This window comes from Passer montanus, unplaced genomic scaffold (genome assembly GCF_014805655.1).
Source record: "Passer montanus isolate IOZ18808 unplaced genomic scaffold, ASM1480565v1 scaffold8, whole genome shotgun sequence".
In the NCBI taxonomy this organism is placed as follows: domain Eukaryota; kingdom Metazoa; phylum Chordata; class Aves; order Passeriformes; family Passeridae; genus Passer; species Passer montanus.
Genome location: NW_024373256.1, coordinates 16098660 through 16122336, shown reverse-complemented (window position 1 = coordinate 16122336; position 23677 = coordinate 16098660). Strand labels below are relative to the sequence as shown.

The 23677-nt window shown below is 41.8% G+C and overlaps 1 protein-coding gene across 4 annotated transcripts in view; it reads left to right on the top strand.

The window, feature by feature from the left end:
- The window catches only part of IFT140 (intraflagellar transport 140), an 88300-nt gene that overhangs the window by 20760 nt on the left and 43863 nt on the right, over positions 1-23677 (top strand). For all 4 annotated transcript variants that reach the window (XM_039732503.1, XM_039732504.1, XM_039732506.1 and 1 more), the window contains 11 exons: positions 452-558; positions 1705-1853; positions 9030-9233; positions 9619-9691; positions 10826-10917; positions 11716-11843; positions 13365-13482; positions 13917-14044; positions 19199-19346; positions 20947-21078; positions 23315-23511. In XM_039732503.1, the coding sequence (XP_039588437.1) occupies positions 452-558; positions 1705-1853; positions 9030-9233; positions 9619-9691; positions 10826-10917; positions 11716-11843; positions 13365-13482; positions 13917-14044; positions 19199-19346; positions 20947-21078; positions 23315-23511 (1476 nt within the window). The remainder of the gene's footprint in view (positions 1-451; positions 559-1704; positions 1854-9029; positions 9234-9618; positions 9692-10825; positions 10918-11715; positions 11844-13364; positions 13483-13916; positions 14045-19198; positions 19347-20946; positions 21079-23314; positions 23512-23677) is intronic.

Genomic DNA, 23677 nt, shown 5'->3' with positions numbered 1-23677 from the left:
TTTTGTGAGAATGCAGTAAAGACCAAGTATCAAGAAGGAATAGCTTCGTGGCATTATTTAGTTCTAGAAAATAAATCTGGAATCCAAAGGACTACTGACTAACCCAGGAATATTCTTAAAATAGAGGAGGAAGCATAATTAGGGAGGAAGAAAATTGCAACTGGCACTCACTTCTTCCATTTTTTTTAAAGCTACACTTGCTTCTGACTTCTTTCTTCCTAGGAGAATATCCCTAAACATGCTTCAGATTAAAAACTCAAAGGAAAAGGAAGGAGATTGTTAAGAAATTCACACTCCCCAGGAAGCTTCTGACCATTTAATTTTAAAAATTAAATTTTCTGGGTGTTGTGGAAAGAGTAAATTAATGCCGTGTACAGCATCCTATTGACTGTGTTTGGCAAGATACCTGGAAAGAAAAGCATGGTTAACACCCTTGTTTTGTGTGCCTTAGGTTCTGGGATTTGGATCAAGATGAGAACTATGTGCTCTCCCTAGATATGCAGTTTGGCTTTGAGGGTGGAGAATGTATTAACTGTGTATCTTACTGCAGTGCTAAAGGTGAGAAATAACGTGGCAGCTGTGATCTCTGGTCCTAAACCTTGTCAAACCTCAGCCTTCCATGCCCTGTAATAATTTCAATATGTTTGTCTTGTGACTGAGGATCTCAGTGGTAGTATGTGATGTTGAAGATTTTAGTTTGGATCGGAAATATGTCTTGAAAGGTGCAGGGAAATCATTCGCTGCTCTACTACACTTGGACTCACTGTGGAGCTGTCTTGTGACACATGGGCTGGATTCCCTTTGACACAAGTACCCCTGGAGTACACCTAATAAACATGTTTTGGGCATTCAACCTACAAGCCTGCACTACAGCTAGTGCAAAATAGAGCTTAGTGATATGTATTGTGTATATGCCAGGTCCTTACAACAGATCCTTTCTACAGACCTGCTCCTGGGCACCGCCTTGTTGGCTACTGTAGGCACAGCTGATAACTGCTGCAATGGTTTTCAGTGGTTGCTTGCCCAAAGTGACTGCAAAACTAACTATTTAAAAACAAACACAAGCCATTGGAAGAACGGCTGAGGTCACTCGGTTTGTTCGTCCTAGAGGAGACTGTGGGGTGCATGCATGACCTCTGGTTTTTGTGAGCAGTGACAGGACCCAAGGGAACAGCTATAGGTGTGTCCAGCCATGGGAAGGGTGGACTACATATCAAAAGTTTTTCCCCCCAGAAGGTGGTCAGGCACTGAACAGGAAGTGGGGATGACCCCAAGGCTGTCAGAAGTAAAGAAGTGTTTGGACAACACTCTCAGGCACATGTTGGGATTGCTGGGACTGTCCTGTGCAGGGCCAGGAGCTGGATTGGATGACCCTTGGGGACTCTTCCAGCTCAGGATATTCATTAGTTCTATATTCTAAGAAAAGGTTAAAATGAAGTAATTGTCTGATGCATTTAAAAAAATCACTTCATCTAGTAGCTTAGAAGATGCCCCTTACCATATGGAACTTCTCCCACTGGCTCTCCAGAAAAGTTCACCAGTATAGGACTAGGGTGTTGGTTTGCAATGAGGAGAGAAATGCTGCTGCTAGAAAGTGGCTTCTCACTACCCAAGAACCAGAGATTGCTGCCTGTTACATTATGTAATGTGAATTTGTTTTTCTGAAGTCCAAGATGAAATGCCTGAGATGTTTGTGAATGGCAGGTATCTTGGCAGCTGGAACTAGCAAGGGGAGAGTAGCAATGTGGAAGAAAGCAGCAGGATCTCATCAGAGCACATGGGCTTTGGAGGGCAAGGAGAAGTGGAAGTTCCAGGCATCTACAGAACTTGAAGGAAATGTCACTCAGATAAAGGTAAGAAAGGAAAGAGCCTCCTTGAATGCTAGTGGACTTCACAAACCTTGGGTGAATGACCATCTTTGTGAAACCAGTGAACATGATCTCTGTCATGATCTCTGAGTATGTGTTCCAGCAGAGGCTAGTCCTTCTTCAGAAGTAGGAGGAAAACCCCTGAGAATCAAGTGACTTTGAAATGGGCAGAAATACTCCCTGTTTGTAGCTAGTCTCTCCATCATATGGCTCACTGGCAAAACCTTTGGATTCAGCTCCCTGAAATTATTTTCTGAAAAAAAAAGGATTATCAGGAATGTCAATTTTACTTAAATTTATTAAAAAAGCAAGAAAATCTGACTGAGTGATTTTATTAATTTTTTTCTATTTGTCACTTTCTCAATGTAAAGTTTAATCTCATTGGTAGTTATAAAAATAAAAATATATATTTACAACCAAATATTCTTTGGTGAGATGTGCCATCTGGAAAGGAATGCTATATATTTTAACATATTGTCTGTTAAACATTGGGATGCAGCATTTTTATTTATTTTGAATTTTTTAATTTGTCACAATGAGGTTAAACACTATCATTCTATGCCTAATAGCATTTTGATATGCGCAGAAGAGAAGTACTGAGTGTAACAATCATGCATTTAAATTTTAGAAGTTTTATATTAATGAACAGCTTTTTTTGCCACCCACATTCTGCTAAAAGGCAAAGCTTGTGCTTTTGATGCTCCAGCATCTTTGGTTGTTGGATTTATACCATATTATTAGTTTTTTTTCAATTTTTAAGTGTTTCTGTTATACTTTACATCATTCTGTTGCTGTGATTCATATGTGCGAACAATCCCTATTAGTTTCTAAAGGAAAGAAAATCAAATCTATCTGGTGACTTTCCAGAGAAAGTAATTTTATATTTGCTATTATTCTGTTTTCTCATAAGCGTGGAAAGTATTTTAAAAGCAGTGGTATTTGCTTGCTCTGTGTTGGTATAGAGTGAGGGTCTGTAACACCGTCCTACTTTCAAAGTTAAAACAGAAGTGCTGTGAAAATGGAGAATCCAAGTGTTTTATTAACAAGCTTCAGTAACAAAAGATCTGGGATATAGAAAATAAAGTGTGCTGTAAGTTTCTCATACATCTCCTGATAGATACAAGTGATTGTGTCAGCTTTCCCACTCAAGCCTTTTCCAGGTAACAGGATATGGAGCACTGTCCAGAAACAGCGCATCCCCTGCAGCCCCCGTAACTGCACTGAAGGGGAAATTGGTCATTGGGCTTTTTTATTGTTTTTTATATTTATATATATATATATATATTTATTTATTTTTTTTTTTAGTAAAGAAGTGTTATTCCTTTTCCCATATTTTTTTCTTGTAAGCTCTGTATTTTTGAAGTTATAATAATTTGGAGGGAGGGGGCCAGCTTTCCATTCCAGGAAGGTTCCCACCTTCCTTGGCAGACACATGTCTTTTAAACCAGGACATTAACTGATAACCAGTGTGCAGCTCAAGGGCATTGAGAGGAAAGGGTGAAAAGAGAATACTAATTCTTGAGTAACCCATTTGTGTACTGGATGCAGAAACTTTGTTGGGCAGCAGAATGGATGCAGAAACTTTGATGTTACCATGTCGTCTAGCCTACCCTGGTTTGGTTGACATATGATCATGGCTATGTTTTGCCTGTTTGCAGGTCATTATTCAAACATGGGTCCTATAATGAAGGCCATTGTGACTGTTACCCTGTTTGTAGAATGGGTCAATAAGGTGGGGAATTCAGTGCTTGTAAACTTCTTCTGAAATGTGGGCACAAGGCTATATAACTATCACAGATGAAGTCTGTATCTTTGGAGTTTCCTTAATAATGCTACCTATTGAGACAAAGCAACACAAGGGGGAGTTTTCTCCCAACCCTTCACCCACTTCTTTGGGCCTACAACAACAGCTTCTGAAGAGTTAAAATTTCCCTTAGAAGTTAAAGATACCATATTCTTTTTGATGTTTTTATTCAGTGAGGTCCATTCACCATTCAGAGACAGGGTGAGGCTACCTTGTGTAGCTGCCCCAAAACCTGCCCTAGAGGTCGGGGATACTGCCTAGCAGAACCACTGCAGTCAGAGGGAAAGGGGGATAGCGCACTAGTGGAACAAACAGACATTACAAATGTCCAGCCTCCAGCTAAACCACAGGGGCAGCCAGCAGCAGCAATTGGCCCTTTGCAATGAGGAAGGATAAAACCAATTCGGTGTGCCCAGCTAATGATGATGCAGAGCCAGGACCCTCAAGGCCAACAGAGGAGCCAGAACCTGAGATCATCATTGAGTCCCTGTTGCTTGATAGTCTCTGCAGTCTGTGAAAAGGCATTACATGATGGGGGGGGGGGCAAGACCTTTTTGGCTTGGTTGATTCAAGTTTGGGACCTTATGCGTACAGGCATGCAACTTGATGGTACCAAAGCAAGGCTTTTGGGATCCGTGGCCCAGGGTGTGGCCATTGAGCAGGCATTCGTGAGGGAGTCAGGACCCCTTTCTTTCCAGAAGTGGCTTCTAGCAAATGTAAGAGAGGTTTGTTTACAGGGACAGACTGCAGGAGCGCCATCATAAAAAGCCATGTAAGACCATGGAGGAAGGATCCAATGCCTGAGGGAAATGGCAGTGTTGGAGAGACTTTTTGGAAGGAGTGGACAACACGATAATGACCCTAACGAGGTCAGGTGCACAGTGCAAATGTAGTGGAGTCTGGCACATCAGGGGCCATTTGAATATTCCAGTTTAATGGCAAACATGCATCTCAGGCGCAACCAAGAGACAATGGGCTCTGTAGCAAGCAAACTTAGGAATTATGAGAGTAGGGTCCGAGGCCTCATGCAGACCCACATCTCTGCTGTAGAGACATTGGTAGAGAGTCTCAAGGATGATAATAAAAAACTCAAGGAGAGATGTTTACTTGTGGCACCAGTGCAAACCAGAGCTCTTGAAGTCAGAGCCAGATGCCCTCCAGACAGAGAGAGTGGGTATGCCCCACAAACTGACTTATGATATTTCCTACTCAACCGTGGAGAAGACATAAAATGGTGGGACAGGAAACCTACCTGTGTCCTGGCACCCTGAATATAAGAACTGAAGGAGAAAGGAAAAGGGAAGTCAGTGAGACTGACTGCAGTGCCAGTTTCCCATGGGCAAGTATCTGACCCACTGGAAGGTGCCTCCCGTATGTATTCACAAGAGCTAGTATTAGAGGGGTCCTGCCTGTAGCCAGGTAGGGGCACCAGGGGACAACCATGTCTACTGGACTGTGTGGATTTGATGGCCTGGCACATCAAACCCACAAGAGTACAAGGCTTTAGTTGACACTGGTGCTTAATGTATGTTAATGCCACCACGATGTGTGGGGTCAGAAACAATCTCCATTTCTGGGATTGCAGAGGGTTTTGAAGAGCTGAGGTTGTTGGAAGCTGAAGTGAGCTTGACTGGGAAGGACTGTCAGAAGCACCCCTTTGTAACTGATGCAGATGCCCCATCTATTCTGGGCATTGACTACATTAAGAATGGATACTTCAAAGACCCAAGAGGACATTGATGGACTTTTGGAATTGCTGCTGTGGAGACAGAAAGAACTAAGCAGCTAAACACCTTGCCTGGACTCAGAAAATCCTTCTGTGGTTAGGACTTTTGAAGGTAGAAGAACTGCAAGTACCAATTGCCACCTCAACAGTGTATCACCAGCAATACCAAAAAAATCAAGATGCCATGATCCCCATTCAAAAGATGATCCGTGAGCTGGAGAGCCAAGGAGTGTTCAGCAAGGCTCACTTGCCCTTTGGCTCCATTTGGCCTGCGTGGAAGTCTGATGGGGAATGGAGATGGACAGTGGACTATCGTGGCTTGAATGAAGTTACACCATCACTGAATGTTGCTGTGCTGGACATGCTGGAGCTCCAGTATGAGCTGGAGTCCAAGGCAGCAAGGTGGTATGCCACTATTGACATTGCTAATGTGTTTTTCTTCATTCCTCTGGCAGCAGAGGGCAGGCCTCAGTTTGCTTTCACCTGGAGGGGTGTGCAGTATACCTGGAACCGACTGTCCCAGGGATGGAAACACAGCCCCACCATCTGCCATGGACTGATCCAGGCTGCAGTGGAGAAGGATGAGACTCCTGAACATCTGCAATACATTGGTAACATCATCATGTGGAGGAACAAGGCAGCAGAATTCTTTAAGAAAGGAGAAAAGATCATCCAGATTCTCCTGAAAGCTGGTTTTGTCATCCAAAAGACTAAGATCATGGGACCTGCTCAAGAGATCCATCACTAGGAGTGAAGTGGCAAGATGGATGGCACCAGATACCCACCAAGGTCATCAACAAGGTCGTAGCAATCAGCAATGTCTCCGCTGACCAGCAAGAAGGGAACACAAGCTTTCCTAGGTGGCATTGGTTTCTGCTGAATTCACATCCTGGGATACAGTCAGTTGGTGAGCCCTGTTTACCTGGTCACCCGCAAGAAGAACAATTTCCACTGGGGCTCTGAGCAGCAACAAGCCTTTGCCCAGATTAAGCAGGAGATTGCTCATGCAGTAGCCCTTGGCCCAGTCAGGACAGGACCAGAGGTGAAGAACGTGGTCTGCTCTGCAGCTGGGAGCCATGGCTTGTCCTGGAGCCTTTGGCAGAAGGTGCCTGGTCAGACTCTGTGCCAGCCCCTGGGATTTTGACACTGAAGTTACAGAGGGTCCAAAGCCAATTACACCCCAAGAGAGGAGATCCTGTTAGCCTGTGAAGGAGTTGAGGCTGCCTCAGAGGTGACTGGCACAGACGCACAACTTCTCCTGGTACCCTGACTGCCAGTGCAGAGATGGATGTCAAAAGGAAAGGTTCCCTTTACCCATCACACCACTGATGCTACATGGAGTAAGTGGATTGCCTTGATTACACAGCGCGCCTGTATTGGATACCCTGATCACCCTGGGATCTTGGAAATAATTATGAATTGGCCTGAAGGCGAGGACTTTGTTCTGACAGATGAAGAACAGAAACAGGTGATGTAAGCCGAGGAAACTCCACCATACAATCAACTGCCAACTAAGAAACATGCTATGCTCTTTTCACTAATGATTTCTGTCACATTGTGGGAACAACCTGAAAATGGAAAGCAGCCAAATGGAGCCCCATGTGACAAGTTAAAGAAGGTACCAAAGTAGAAGGTAGGTCAAGCCAGTTTGTGCAACTCAAAGGCATCCAGTTGGCCCTGGACATTGCTGAAAGAGAGAAGTGGCCAAAGATTTACACTGACTTTTGGGGGTTGGCATATGCTCCATGGAGTGGGTGGACAGGTGGAAAAAGGCCGACTGACAGTCTAGAGGAAAACCAGTCTGGACTGGTGAAGAATGGCAAGACATTGCCATTTGAATGGAGAAGCTGCCTGTGAAAGTCTGTCATGTGGATGCCCATGTCCCCAAGTGTTGGGCTAATGAGGAGAACTGAAAATGAACAGGTGAATCAGGCTGCAAAAATTGAGGTGTCACAGATAGATTTGGACTCGCAACTATTGCCTGGAACACCATGGGCCTTGAGAAACAGGTTCTTTGGACGTATGGTAGCCCTGAGAGGATTGAGTCAGACATCGGGACTCATTTCAAGAATAACTTTATTAAACACCTGTGTTAGAGAACATGGTATTTAGTAGGCATACCACATTCCTTACCATGCACCAGCTGCTGGGGAAGTTGAGCAGTGAAATGGACTACTGAAAACAACATTGGAGACAACAGGACCTTCAAGCAGTGGGATCTGCACTGAGCAAAGGCTACAGGATTGGTTAACACAGAGGTTCCACTAAGCGAGCTGGCCCTGCCCAGTCTGAACCCCTGTGTACCGCAGAGGGCAATAAGATTCCAGTGGTACATATGAGAAGTATGTTAGGAAAGACTATTTGGATGAATTCTGACTTGAGCAAAGACAAAACCCTTTGTCAGGTTGTCTTTGAACAGGGACATGGTTGCACTTAGTAGGTGGTGCAAAAAGATGGAGAAACATAACATATACCTCAACGTTTGGGGTGAACTGTCTATGATGTTGTGCCTGTATCTGTGAACAGCTGGCTAGTTGACAAAAGTCACACTGATACAATACCGTTAGTTAAGGAAGAAGGAGATAGGTATAAGAGCCAGCAGTCAGTGTCTAAATCAGGCAAGGGCACTGTGCCCTTGGTGCAACATCAGGGTGGGGGAGAGGATTGTTAGTTAGAAATATGAAGAAAAGATGAGAACAGCTGCAACATAGTAGTCACAAGAATGCTAAGGTAGGTGTAGTTAGCTGATAAGTAACTAACCAATAATGAGCTCACCTTTTGCAATATATGTATTAGCCTCATTAACACCAATATAAATGTATGTGCCTATCAAAAAAGTTTTGAGATTTGCTGATCACTCATATCGAGTGCCGCATTTCTTCCGCCGATTACCACATGTATCCATATCTGCATGTATATATGTATATAATTAGGGTGATGCATGTATGTCTATAGTTAAAAAGTGGAAGTTCAATGTAACATGTTGGTATGGGAAAAAAATTTGGGGTGGATAATGTTGGGGGTTAGGTTTTCTCAAAGGAATTGCTTCCCATTTGTTATCTTTCTGAGGCCACCATTAACCCCAGGGAGGCTCAGGGCTCACATCGGAGCATCCCCTGGGGCCATGGGGGACCCACTGCAGACCCTCTGCCTCTCCCAATGGCGTTCTCTGCTGGTTGTGGTCATAACTACAACCAAGGGAAAATTGCTTGGCTGATGGGAAAATTTGTGGGTTTTTTCTTTGTTGTTTTTTGTTTGTTCTGTTTTATAGATATATATTTTCTAGTAAAGAACTGGTACTCCTTTTCCCATATTTTTTTTCCTGGAAGCCCTGTATTTTTGAGTTATAATAATTTGGAGGGAGGTGGCCATCTTTCCATTCCAGGAAGGTTCCTGCCTTCCTTGGCAGACACATGTCTTTTAAACCAGTACACTGAGTAACAAGCATAATAGTTTGAATCTGTCATATTTCCTAGCCATTCCCTATAGTTTGCATTTAGATAGTAGGACTTTGTGTATGTATAAAAATATGTATTCTGTCTTTTCCCATGTTACTTCTGTTGGGACACTGCTGTGACAATTCAAGACTAGAGATGAAATTGTGTGGTTTTTCTTTTTCCATTATGTGCAGTGGGGGTCCCGAAAAAACCTGCTGGCAGTGAACAACATCAGCTCTGTGGTGATCCTCAGTGAGCAGGCCATGTTGGCACATTTTCATCAGCAGGTGGCCGTGGTACAGGTGTCTCCCAACCTCTTCAATGTGACGATCTTCAGCACAGGAACCACTCACAGCCTTCGTGTTGATATGAATGCTAGTGGAGTCTTTGCAACTCAGGTTAATCAGTTTGGTTTTATGTGGTGTTGTTTATTTGCCTAATCAGTTGCCTGGTTTATCGAGGCCAAACTTCCTAAGTCTTTATAAGTCTTTTTTTTAATATTCAACATAGTGTGTTATGAAGGTATTGTTATAACAGTAGCAATGCCGCTGTGGTAGAGTTGATTTTTCCAAGATAGAACAGGGACTCAGAAATGCTCTAGGGTGCTCACCAGAACCCAGAGAACCTCTAGGCTGCTAAAGGCCTTCAAACCCAATGTCCACAGGAACTAGTAACTAGTGGCTATTGTAGGGGAGTTTTGCCATGTTACTTCATCAATTCCTGCATGCTTCCAAAAGGAACTAAAAGTATATGTTTATTTGGTGTTTTGTTTGTTTGTTTTAGGATGCTGTAGTATTCTGGAATGGGAAGCAAGTGGCTGTCTTTGAGTTCTCAGGAGATGCCTTCAGAAGTGCAGGTAGGACTTAAAACATTGGTCAGAATCTGAATGCTTGTTTTCTTCCACAGTTATGTGTTCATTCATGGTAGCTGTTGCACTGTAAGCATAGAATCAAAGAATGGTTTGGGTTAGAAGGGACTTTAAAGCACATCTTGTTCCAACCCCTCTGTCATGGGCAGGAACACCTTCTTCTAGACTGGAAAAACTCTCAGGGCTAGAGAAAGCTTCTATATGATGTAGCTAAATTACATTATAGAGGGCTTTGCACAAAACATTGTGTGAGGCTAGAACTACTTATTTTTATATTTTTTTTAAGTACACCATTGATTTGATCAAGAAGAGCAATTTTTTCCTACTTTTGTAGCTGTTGCCTTTTCAGACAAGACTTGGAAATGACTGTTGAACGCTTTTACACTTTGCTTGAGAGCAAGTGTCATCAAGGTTACATAGCACTCATATAGGAACTGGGAAGGAGGCTTTTTGTCCCAGCTCTCAAGAGAAGTTGTCCCATAAATTGCTCTGTACAGTGCCAAGTAAATTAGCTTTTAAAATTATTAATTCTCCCTAAATATTTCTGCCTTGCAAAATAAATGATATAGAATTCCATCAATTCCATCCTAAATCTTGGCATTTGTCTTTTAAAAATCATTAAATGTTTTCTGCTTGTCTGTATTTACTGATATATTTTATAACTTTCCCATGCTGAATCATTTATTTGAACTTTATTACCACCAAGGTCCTAACAGTCTACACCACTTCTGAAGTTATTGCAGATCCACTGTTCTGACAGAGATTCTCTTATCCCTCTTCAGTTGCAGTTCACTGAAGGGAAAAGTGAATTCTCTTACCAGAACCTCACACTGCACTTATTTTTTCTTTCTTTCACTCTCCGTATCAACTCTTTGCCCTTCCTTTCTCACTTGTTTCCATGGACAGAGTGTAACAACACCTGTTTATAATAGGAGCCCCAGCTTTTAAATGTAGCAATATGGAAGAAGGCTAAAACACTAGGGAGTTGGGATTAAATAGTGACTGACAGATCGAAAAAGAGATTTGGTGCAAGATAGGGGAAATTATGTGCTATAAGTTGCTTTTTTTTTCTTTTTATAGAACAGATTTATTGTAATGATGGCTTTGTTGTGATTGTTCCAGGCTCTTTCCTTTGTGACTCTCCAGTTCTGTCTGTGCATGGAGAAAATCTGTACACAGTGGAGCCGTATCGGATCCAGGTCCGCACCTGGCAGGTAAGGAGTGAGAAAACCTGAAGGTATAAAAAGGCCTTGTTGTTTTCAAAGATTGGTGTTAGAGCTTAAAAGTAATGTGCATGATCTTCTTAAATCTATTAACTCTTCCTTGTCGTAATACAATACTCAAAATATATTTTGAGTATTTCAGCAGAAAGATCTTTGACATTTTGTGTTCTTTAAAAAGTCTGTCACTCTGAACACTACTGCAGTGTAACTAATAAGTATTTATAGAGTTTAAGATGATCTAAATTGCATGCAGGTTGAAATACATATACTACTTTCAGGAAGATGATCGTACTGAATATTTTTACAAGATAATGAAAAATATCACTTGCACATTTTGTGTGAACCTTTGCAACCTCTGCTACTCTGTGAGAACCACAAAGACAAATCTAATTATCAGAGTTCTGTGATACATAATTTTATTTAGGAAGCAAGTATTATATTTTAGAATGGGTGTGATTTATCACATAAATATAATGTATTTGTTTTTACAGCTATATATTTAAGGACCTTCAGGGACTTGATATTTCTGTATGCTTTTCACTTGGTAAAAGTTGTGTTATTAAAGAGGAAATTATTGCAGAAGGATGCCTTTAAATTCAGACTTTTTTTGGAGGTTGCGTACCTGCCTGAAACCCAGACTGCATTTGTATGTGTATGTTTCTTCAATTTGCTTGGAGTGATTCATCTAACACAGAAGTTCAGCAATTTGTGACTCAACTTGGTGACAAAATAAGTCCCTTCTGGTGAGACTGTGGCCACACAAACCTGGTGTTACACATTTCTTCCCAGGGCACAGTTAAACAGCTGCTCGTGTTCTCTGAAGCAGAGGGGAATCCGTGCCTCCTGGATGTCTGTGGGAATTTCCTGGCTGTGGGAACTGATCTGGCTCACTTGAAAATCTTTGATCTCTCACGCAGGTATTAATAAGGCTTTTAAAATAATCTGTTTATAGTTAAGTGTGTATTTTGTGGAGAATCTTTAGCTGTTTTTGATTTGACGAAAAGCAACAGTCCTTTTGAATCTTGAGACAATACATGCAGCTGTGTGAATTGATGGCATATTTCCAAACCGAGGGAGGAACCATGGAATTATTAGGATTATAATGGATTGATGATGATGATGATGGTGATTATGATGATTATTTTAAAAAGAGGATACCATGAGGGATATTTGAGTGCATTTAAAAGTGTGTGGAGAATTTATGGAAGATCAAGCTAAGGGTGTCCCATTTCTTTTGGTATCTTGAACAATACTTGAATCTCAAAAGAGCTGAAATAAAGCCAGGTCTTGTATCTCCTCATAAATCAACAAACTTGTTTCAATGAATCTATGGAGAAAGTGAACCTAGAACTGTGGAGACTTCTTTCTCCTGGTTGGGTTAAAGAGTTTACCTGACTTTCTTCGAAGGTTGCTGTACTCTCATACTGTTGAACATGAAAAAGATACTGACATGGCATTCATTTTGAAAATGTAGCTGCTGCTGATAAATGTAATTTTGAAAAGCTGAAAAACCTGAAGAGTGAAACAGATTCTGTTCTTCTTTGCATGCTGTCACCAGAGGAATGCTAAAGGCTAGTTAGTTGCCATCTAGAAACTACTTGGGTTGAGATCACACACATTCCACCTGGGACAGTTTGAAGGTTATTACATTCAAGCAGGTTGTAACTAGCATAAATATTGGATTATGATGTTTGATAGTGAGAAAAAATAGATCCACTTATGCATGCTGTGATAAATTTTTGCATTTGGTACTGAAAATATCCTTTCTCAAATGATGACCCTTTAATTTCAGGGCACCTGAGAGAACATTGGCTGAGAACAAATGTTATTTTTATAGAATCAAACATGGTTTTTTTCATGAGATTGTATTATAGCTCTAAATTGCTGTCACTTCAAATTACTGTCACTTCTTGCTGCATTCTTTCGTTTCATGAGATTTGTCCTCTTTTTTGCTGACTGATTTCTGGGTTTGTATCTGTACCAGCAATAAAATGCTTTTGAGATAATAATAATATGTATGTAAATATGCCCCACTAATGACATTTCTTTACTTCTTCTGCAATGTGTGATTTCCATACACAGAACTTTTATGTGAGGGGCTCTATTCAACATTCATGGTACTGTTCAATGTATTTCTGTAGGAAAAGCAGGCCTCTGAATTGAGAATTCTGTTCAGATGTTCTTTCTGTATAGCCATGTTTTGAGAATCCTGTAGAAGCATTGGCATTTATTCTTGCTGATTCATTGAGGAAAAAGTGTCTGTTAACTTAGTCCTGAAAGAAAGGCAGTGGCAGCAATCCTCTGGAGAGGAAGTGGGAGTCTTGGGCAGTTGTGTCATATAGTCAAAATAGTTTGCTTTTAAAAGTCTTACCCATAATTTGCAAAATTGCCAGTTGCTTGCCACCATATAATAACCATAAGTCTATTCCTTCCCACAGACAGGCAAAAGTGCACTGCAACAGCAAGAGTTTATCCAAGCTGCTCCCTGGCCATGGAGACATTTTGTCTGTGAAGTGCAATGCTAATGGCAGCAAAGTCAGCATCCTTGTCAGCAGGGTGAGGCACAGCTCTTCAGTCACCGTCTGGGACTTGTCCATTGGTTCATAGGCTAGTGTGGGTAAAGATTACTGAGGACGCAAGAATCACTTCTCAGAAATAAACCTACCTGGTCCAGGCAGTGTATTGAGTCATATAATGAAATGCCATGTCCCAGCATTAATTAAGGTCTCTTAAGGCTTTATTCTGTGTTGGGAACAATTCAGAAAAGGAATATTTTAGTTACAAAAGCTGCTTTGTAGCATTTCAAAGAAATCCAAGGCTGGCTTGTTGGAATACAAAAAGAACTAGGAATTTTCTAGTATTTCTTAGTAAGAATGACCTCATGTGATTACCAGCAAAGAAAGCTGAGGGCATGAAGCATATGGGATAAACTTAGCTATTCTTCTTTTTGACTGCATGCTCCTAGCACCCTTTTTTTTCCTTTCTTTTAGGCGGATGGGAACATTGATTCCAAGATCTATTTCTATGATGTTGAAATGGACCAAGTTATGTTCTTTGATTTCAAGGCTGAACATGGAGATGGTAGAGAGAGCCTTTCTGCTGGACAATGCATTGGCAAGTAAGGAGCTTTTGCTTCAAGAAGCATTAATGGTGGATTTAAGATGGAAATCTGCCCTGTGGAGACAAGCACATCTTGATTCTGACATTCCTCCGTCTTGGGAAGGAGCTTGTATGAGTTTAATTATTTATTTCTAAAGAACTAATTAACACCGAATTGTATGTCCATCAAGCTGCATTCCTATCTATTCCAATAATGCAAGCTAGGGAGTGTTGTGGTTTGACATTGGCCAAACTCTAGGCACCCACAAGAGTAATTTGCTTACCCTCATCTTTAAAGTTGAGCAGAGAGGAGGGAAGAAAAGAAAAAGGGAATTAACAAAGAGTTCATGCGTTGAGATGAGGACTGGGAGAAAAACACTCTAAGGGCAAAATGGGTTTAGATTTAAAGGTATAAAGTGTATTTATTATTAACAGAGTCAGAGAGGATCATGAGAAGTAAAATAAGCCCTTAAACCAGCTCTTTTCCTGCTAGCCCTTCCCTCCTTCCCGCCATGCAGGGAGAGAGGGCATGGAAGTTTTGGTCAATTTGTCATTAATGATCTTCTTCTGTTCACTCAGGGAGTGGAGTCATTCCTCTGCTATGCCATGGCATCTCTCCCACAGGCAAACAGTCTTCCCAAAACTGTTGTGGCATGGGTCACTCATCCATGGGGTGCAGTCCTTGAAGGATAGGCTGCTCTAGTTTGGAAGCAAGGGCGCTCTCTCTCTGTTCAGGTCTCCTACTAGACCACAGCTTTCTCTAGTATCCACCTGCTCTAGCAGGAGCGCTTTTCTCATGGGCTGTGAGTGGATTTCTGCATCCCTGTGGACTTCATGCATTACCAGGTGACAGTTTGTATCGGCACGGTCCTCACCATGGCTTGCAAAGGAATCTGATCTCCAAGGCTTGGAGCACCTCCTCCCTGTCTTTCTTTTCCACTGATCTTGCTGTCACCATGTTGATCTCCCTCATGTATCCTCACTTCCTCCTCTTCTTTGACTGGAAGAAAACTGCTGCTTGTAGATATCATTGTCAACAAGTTCCACTCATTCAAAGATCCTTGCAGGATCCCACAATGCTGAGAAGTTGATTCTGTCTAGGTTGTGTGTCAGGGAATTACTCACCGTGCTTCCACTGCCGGCCAGGCAGCCCTGCCTCCCTTGCAGGTGCAGGGGTGGCCGCTGTAGTGCTGGTGCTGTTGAACACCTCTCTTCATGTGGGGCACCGGCAGGGGGAAGCTGCCGCTGGCCCTGCCTTTCTGCCTGCAGTGTGGCTGGCTAGGGGTGGCCAGGCAGGCAAGGCTCGCCGTGGCCTGTGCCGGAATGGTGGTGGCCCTGGCACCTTCCTGCTCCGGGGGGAAAACTGTGTGTGCGCTGTTCTGATTTTATTCTTAAATACGTTGTCACAGAGGCATTACCAGCTAATTGGGCCAGCAGCATGTCCATCTTCAGAGCCATCAGAGATTGGCTCTGTCAGACATGCTGGAAGCTTCTAGCAGCTTCTCACAGAAGCTACCCCTGAGGTGCATGGCCCCCCCACAGCCAATCACCAGGCTATGCCAAATCAACACACCCCAAAACCAAGCTCAAAATAAGCAGGAGGTAGTTCTTCAGCCAGCGTGCAGCTGAGTCAAGGAACTCCTTGCAAAGGCAATAGAGAAGACGAATGAAGTGCTTATGGAGATACTGGACAAATTCATAGAAGGGAAATTCAGGGAGAGCCACTAGCATTTTGGAAGCCATATCAAACTGTAGATCTCTGAGTAGAGGATGGCTTGGTGTTGGGGTTTTTATACAGAGGTATTCCATGACTGGAATCAGGATCCAGATCTTTAAATTAAAAAAAAATCTTGGAAAGCTACCCTTCCTTGAAGAGTTTACATAATAGGGAACTGAGAAGAGGACATTCTGAAGGTCCTTGTAGGAATAAAGGTATTTAAAAAGTATAATAAAAATTGAGTTTGTGTGGGTAAAAACTCATGTCTATTTAGAGCTGACGCCTTTGTGTTCATGCAAACTGTGCTGTAGGAAGTGCATTAGAAATCCTAGCAGCACAATGCAGTGAAGTGGGAATGCTTATGAAAGTATGGTGAAATATTAGAGTACAAATTCCCATTTGATTTTACAATAATTTCTCTGACTGTATTTTTCTTAAGAAAAACCAGCATTGGAACAGGTGGATTGCTCATCTGCTATCTACTATCTGCTGTGGGTATTACAAGAAAGGAAAAGGAATTACTCTCCTTACCACTGAAAGTCAGAAGAAACTATCCAGCTCATCAAAAACTAAGGCCAATGCAAATCTGGGGTCTTACATCCTGGTTAGTTACGGAGTAGTGTTGTCAAGAGTAAGTGAGGAAGTTGTTTCCAAGTGCAGTATCTTGTGTAGTCCAACAGAAGCCAACCCAAGCCAGGAATGCTGTTTCACTGTTTGAGTGTTAGATAGTATCTGTGTTAATAATCCATTTATCTGTGCATTCTTTTGAAGGATCTTCAAATTAAAGTGAGTCAGCTCAGCAGAAAGTGATAATAATCCACACCTCTTCTGCTTCTCTTTCCACCTCCTGAGGCAAAATCTAAACACTCCCAGGTTTTTTTTTACACAAATTTTTTTTTAGATTTGCAATTTACTGATTTTGAATTCCATGGCACGGAGAGGACTTAGAGCATTTCTGCACCTCTTTGAATGTCTCTTTCAATTTGCCCTCTAGCCCTACTCCAATCCTCCCCACAACTTCCACCCTTCAGTGGTGACAGCAAGTGAGAAAATACTTTAATGATGTCTTTGGTTTCTCTTTTAAATAATTTGACATTTTTTCAGAAGAATGAATACTAAGCCATTGCTAAAATAGTGTGATTCTGTATGTCTGGCATTGAAGTAGTATTGAAATGACCAAAGGAGGCAGTAAGATGTTGTTATTTAAACTGCTGACAGAGACTGGCTTTCCCAAAGCTGCAGGGGAGGTCCTTGTGCTGTTCCACAGTGCCTCAGAATTCTTGTCGTGGAGTAACCAGGTGGTGGTTGATCTCTTCTCCCAGGTAGCAATCAATAGGATGAGAGGAAATGGCTTTAAGTTGTGCCAATAAAGGTTTAGATTGGGTATTATGGAAAATTTCTTCGGGTAGAATTGTCAGGCATTGGAACAGGCTGGCCACAGCAATGGTGGGAACACTTCCCTCCTGGGAAGTGTTCAAAAAATGTGTGAATGTGGCACTCTGGGATATGGTTTAGTGGTGAACGTGATGGTGTTGCTGGGTGCACGGTTGGACTTGGTGATTTTAGAGGGCTCTTCCAATCTTAATGATTCCATAGTGTTATGGTTTGACCCTGGCACAATGCCAGGGCCTTCATGAAGGGTATGTTTCTAAAATGGTTGCTGTGAGATGTGACCCAGGAACAGAACAAAGCAGGCTTTTATGCGGGGATGGAGGGAATAACACAACACTTTATTCATTACAATATCTAAAAAGGAACACATATAAAGCTAAGAATGAAAACTTTCTAAATACATTCCTCCTCCCCCTTCCCTTTTCTCCACAGATTCACCACCCCTCAAATAATCAACCCTCAAATCCATCAGGGAGAGAGGAGTCCCCCCTTGCACCATAGGCTTCCCCCGGAAGCACAATTAAAACCCTCCTATGCTTCCGTGTCACCCATGGCCCTGCACAGAGAACATCGGCCCTCGTGACTTCTCCCCCATCCATGTCCAGTGCTCTCACCACTAGACACGGACCAGGACTGCTTTTAGGGTTCTCTGTTTAAAGATGCCCCACCCAGTTCCAGAAGCAGCAGTCTCTCAACTTCGGGACACCAGTCTCCCTCAAATTTCACCCCCTGGGGCCGAGGGGCTTCGTGAACAGAGATCTTAAACTCTCTCTGAAGACAGAGGGCATCTCACACTCTTCTCACCTATTTCTGTTCTCACTACTGTTTCACCTTTCAACTTTGGGACACCAGTCTTCTTCAAATTTCATTTCCTGGGGCCGAGGGGCCTCATGAGCAGAGATCTTCCTCCCCATAGAGACAGAGGGCATCTCACACCCTCCTCAGCTGTTTCTGTTCACGCCGCTGCTTCACTCTTGACTTCCAGGTGTTGCCTCTCCCTAAATACAGTTTCTAAGTCACAGGGAAAAAACACAGGTCTGTCCATAGCCGTACAAGAAAGAGTCCAGACCAAAGCCACTCCATCATCTCTTCCCACTTAAGATTCTTCTCTCCTCGTCTAGCTTTCCTCACGCTTGCCCATTTCATCTCTCATCTCTCTCCTCATTCTGATTCAGGAGGATTCAGTATTTGTAAGGTTTCCATTATTCTACCAAGGGGTTAAAATCTTCCCTTCTGTCTGCCCAGGACTCCCACAGCTGCCGGGCACCTTCTCTCGCTGCATGCCCCGCTTCTGGCCAGCCATGCTGCCAGCACAGTCTCTATCGCTCTCTCCGGAAGGGGCTGCCCAGACATCCCAGGTCTCTTCTACCCCTGCACAGTCTCCTCCACCCCCTGCACCTTTGGGGCTCCCGGCCTCCTCCCCACAGGCTGCATGGCCTCCCCCTGCCCCACCCAGACGCAGCTGGGCAGAAGAAAAATCCAAACTCCACTCACCAACGCCGGATTCCCAAAGAAGAAGTTCTTTGGGAATCTCCTGCTTTTAACCCCTGTGTGTTCTCAGAAGCGTATCCAGATCCTCAGTGGCCACACCAGGTGCCAGTTTCAAATCTATCTGCTGATTAGTCTGACTTAAACTATTCCAGAAACACACGTCCAGGCCAAGCCACAACACATGGTTTGAAGACAGAGCTGAGGTAGCCCCTGTGTTGCAGCAGCAGGCACTGAGGTAGATAGTTTGAAGGACATTCAAGGGTTTCTGTAGGACCTGCAATCTCAGGGCAGGCAGATTTTGAGTACCTATTTTTATATGTGGTACCAACTTTTTTTTTCTACCAAAATGCTTTATGTCCTGTCACCACTGTGAATGTAACAGACCAAACTAGAAGTGTCATTGCCATGTGTAAAATGTTAGGAGTCAGGAAAATGTATCTGGTTAATGTTCTGGTACAGAGTATAAATAACTGAGAATGATCCGTGGGCTAGAGCTTTATTTACACTCATGCACTGAATGGGCTGGAATTACTTTGTCTCACTTTCTACATTTTTTTTCTCGTCTCTTTGTAGGTTTGTAGTGGAGTATCCAGAGTTGCACAGTCACATCCCTGCTTGCCATTTCTGGGACCAGAGTGAACCAAGACTTTTTGTATGTGAAGTAATTCCTGAAACAGGCTTCCAACCTCCAGACCAAAAGAAAATCGAGACGAAGGGCACAGTATGGTGTTTTTTATTTATCTTGTTTTACATGGAGTTTTCCCTGTCCAAGTAGTAAATCCTTTGTGCTTCATTAAGGATGTAGGTAGTACACATGACTACATGCAAAAATAAGTCATGAACCCTGTGTTTGCTGTCTGTTCTTCAGGCAGTCCCTCTATGACAGCTCTCTGGCTTGGGCCAAGCTTGCATACTGTGAAGAAGAAAAAAAGGGGATTTCTTTAGCTGTGATAGAATTTTGGGAATGACCATAATGCAAGCTTCTATCTGGACTACAGTTTTTCAGGTGACATTATTGGGTGGATGGATAATCTAGAAGTTTGTAACTTAAAAAATTGCTAATTTTTTATCTTCAGTCCACTTTTAGCAGCAAGAATTAACTTGATAGAATAACAGGGACACTACTGTTAAGGTGAACAGAGAAATATGCTCTTCTACCCAGTCCCTCCTATCTTCTACTTTTCTGGAGAGATACTGTGCATTTTTATGGGATTTTCCAAATTATCTGTTATGGTATTTTTTACATTGGAAAAAGAACCCAACATTTTTATTGATCAGAAATTATCTAATCAAAGATTTCTTTCATCATACAAACAGTTCTTCCCTTCTTCCCCACTATTGTGCTTGTAGTGCTCCTTACCACTTTGTTTACACAGAACTGCCTATCCTGCATAAACATTGCATTGATTTGAAACATCCATTTTAAACACAAGTTTTTTGATTTGTGTCTTATTTTAACTAATCTCGTAAAATTAGATATAGAAAGCTCTTTGTGGCTTTTGTTGGTTAAAATGACTTTAGAAGAACCATGAAAAGATCAAAGTAAAAAGGAGAAATGGGATAGGGATAGGGGTGTCTCAAAAGGCCTGGCTAGGATCTTCTAGCAAAGATAAGAACAACTGAACCAAATATTACTCAAGTAAAAAACTTTAAAATGCTTGGCTTCTAAGTAAAGTTGAAAAAAAAAAGATATAAAAGGAATGCAACTTCTTGCCCCTTATTCAACAGAACATTTTACTATCTGCTTATGCCTTAGTAAATGAGAAGTCTGATTAACTTCTGCTGCAAATAAATATTATTTTAACTTGAGTCAGGTCAATACTTAAACTGTTAGAGGAACTATTTTTGCGTGGATGATATATTTCCTGGGAACTCAAGGCAGTCAGTGAGCTGATGAACTTACAATGGGAATAATATAATGTTTTTTAAAAAAACTTAGTTTTTAAGGCCCCTTCCAACCCAAACTATTCAGTGATTCTCTTATTCTGTGATTGTTTCTTTGCCTTGAGCCAAATCTCTCAGAGAGATGCATGAAGCAGCCATCTGTGCCAGGGGCTTCTCTGTTTATGGTGGGTGAGGCTGGTTGCAGAGGCAGAGGTGGAGGTCCCAGTGCAGCAGGACCAGTCCGGAATGCAAGCGAGGCGCTGGCTGCTGGCTGCAGGGAGGAAACGTGTGGCTCTGCCCTCCCAACAGCTGTGTGTCTGAATGTATAGGTCATACTATTGTCAAGAGAAGCTTCTGCCAAGTGAATATGGAAAATAAAAACAAAAAGACGGATATTGCAGCATAAAAATAAAACAGTGTTTCGCTTCCTTTTCCAGATGGATGTTTGGATTATATCATTCTTCAGCACTGAAGAGCATGGCCTTTTGCTGCAGGACAGCTTTCCATTGCCTTCATCCTACCAGGTTCTTCTTGGTGTAGAGGTGCCACATTATTACTTTGCAAAAAAGGTGACGTAATCTCTAAGAATTCTTTCCCTTTGCAGAAATTCAGACTTTCCACTGTACAGGGAACAAATTTAACTAAATTGAGTCTGGGGTATGTAGAGCAATATCAGAGGATGCATCACACATAGAAATGGCATAAAGATAATTCTGATGCAGATGAACTTGACAGAATTGTGGAATTTGTGGCGACATGGCTTTTTATGGGTATTGTAAACTGAATGTGATGTACAAGTGTAGGAGAAACAGGAATTACCAGGTAATGCAATTGAAAAGGGGATGTGGAAAAAATGCTGCTTTATGTAGTCACTCTGCCTATTTCAAGTACAAGAGGGGTGTGTGTGTGTGTGAGATTTATGTGGGCCATAAGATAGGACATTTCATACTGGCTTTGGCAGAATCATCCCACTTCCTTGCAGGAATACCTAAGAGAGCAAGAATAGTCATCTTGCACCATCAACAAGTGCTTGTGTGCTGCAAATGCCAAGAATGCAGGCTCTAACTTCTAAAACTTGATTTCAATCCAAAATTGTTTGCATCTCAGGTAAATAATACCCTACATAATTCCATGCATACTAGCTGAGCTGCAGCCTTTCACCTACAAATTGGTTTCTGGTGAAGTTCTGACCTGAGTTTTCTGGTACTTCTTAGGATGATGATTTGCTCTGTTCCTGTCTTGTAGGGGGAGTGTAACAGAGCCCATTTACTATACTAATGTATTTAGTTTTGTAAAATTGACAGGAAATTAATATTAAGGAGACTTCTAATCCTCATTTGGATCCTCTAATCCCTAGTTTGGGAGCGCTGTTAGACAGGGAGAACATATCTACTTATGTTCAGATTCAGAGCAGCACTTTGCTTCTTTTTTCTTCAAAGCACTGTCTGTTGTCAGTCTTCCTGTGCAGACTGAGCTTTTAGTGTTGTACTGTGTTTTACTTTCCTTTTTCTTTTAAATTGAAAGGTCAAATGTGATATGCTGCATTTTCCAATCTTTCTTTTTAACATTTCTCCATCATGCCTCATGTTATTTTTACTTTGATATTATGTTTCTTCTTTTTTTTTTTTTTACTTTATGGATTGTTGCTGCATTAGTTGTGTTTTCGGAGGGGATATATCTATAAACCTGTAAGTATCTCCATTGCTTTGGTGCTCTTCCTTCATTCTCTGCTCCTCTCTCATTTCCATTTCCTTTGTAGGTGGTTGTCTCTTTATGATGAAGTCACTCATTACATGGATTGTATTCATTTGGGAAACCTAATTTAGTAAAAGAGCATAGTCTGCTTTAAATACAGTAAATCAAGTTGATGCAACAAGCCTTTTTGACCAAGTTTCATTCCAGGGTTTCTCTTTATTCACCGTAATGTCTTTACTGTCCTGGTTCCAGAAATTCCTCAAGTTCTAGTCAAACAGATTTGCACTTTTGATTTCTGTATTTTACTTTACCCAGGACTCCCATTGTTTTATAATATTAGCTTCTGTATACCTTAACATTTAGTTATCTTATGTAACTATACGATTAGGGTAGAGTGTACGTGGACTTTGGCATCCTTCATGACTCAGATATCTTCCTCTGTGCCTGGCTTGGGAAAGTTTCCTTGTTACGCTCCAGACATACCATTTGACACTGAGGATTGAGACTTTATTGGTTTTCTGCATAATTATTGAACTGCTTTGAGTTGCCTTTCAGTGGGTGGTGAAAGTACCCCTGAAGCTTTAGAACTGCCAGTTGTAAAGGGAAGGGTTTGAACCTGAGCTTCTGTATTCATAAGATTTATGTGAAGGGAAGGGTAAAAGAATTTGGTCTGTATAGTTAACTTTCAGAACAGCAGACTAATATTTGAGAAGAGACTAAACTTGGAGAGATGCTTATCTGAAATCTTCAGAAATCTGGGAACTTAACAGGTGCTATTATAATAGTAGTACTATTAATACACATTTATATATATAAAAATAATAATGACTGTAATAAAAGGAGGTTACTTTTCTGTGGTATATTACCAATCTCCCGTGATCACTAACAAGCTGTGATTGTTCACTGCAATATGCTAATCTTTTCTATGATATTCCATATTTTGTGGCATTTTCTAGAAAGTTCTGAAAATTTGCAACTATTGACGCTATTGATTATGGTCCTGCAGATATAAAAAACTTGGACTGTGGTGGGAATAATGCAATTAATTCCACGTACAAAGGAGTAGGTTTCAACCTGCTTGATACCTATATGACAACCTTCTCCTTTTAGCTGGGAGAAGCTGAGAAGGGAGCATCAGAGTCTGGCTCAGGAACAGTCTCTCAGATGGCTGCAAGAAGACCCATGAGAGATTTCATTGGATTGGGAGACTGTGATAAGACCACCCAGGATGCCATGCTGAACTTCAGCTACTATCTCACTGCTGGAGACATGGATGAGGCCTTCAAATCCATCAAGCTGATAAAAAGGTATCAGAACTATTTGCATCTATTTCTTCATTGGTGCAATTTATTTTTGTTAAAAGTTTGTATGAAGGGTAAATCTTCCTAGTTTTTCCCTCTCTGATTTCTTTCTCCCTTTCATTTTTAACCAGATGAAACATCTTTATCTCACATATATTTTAATGCATTCTCT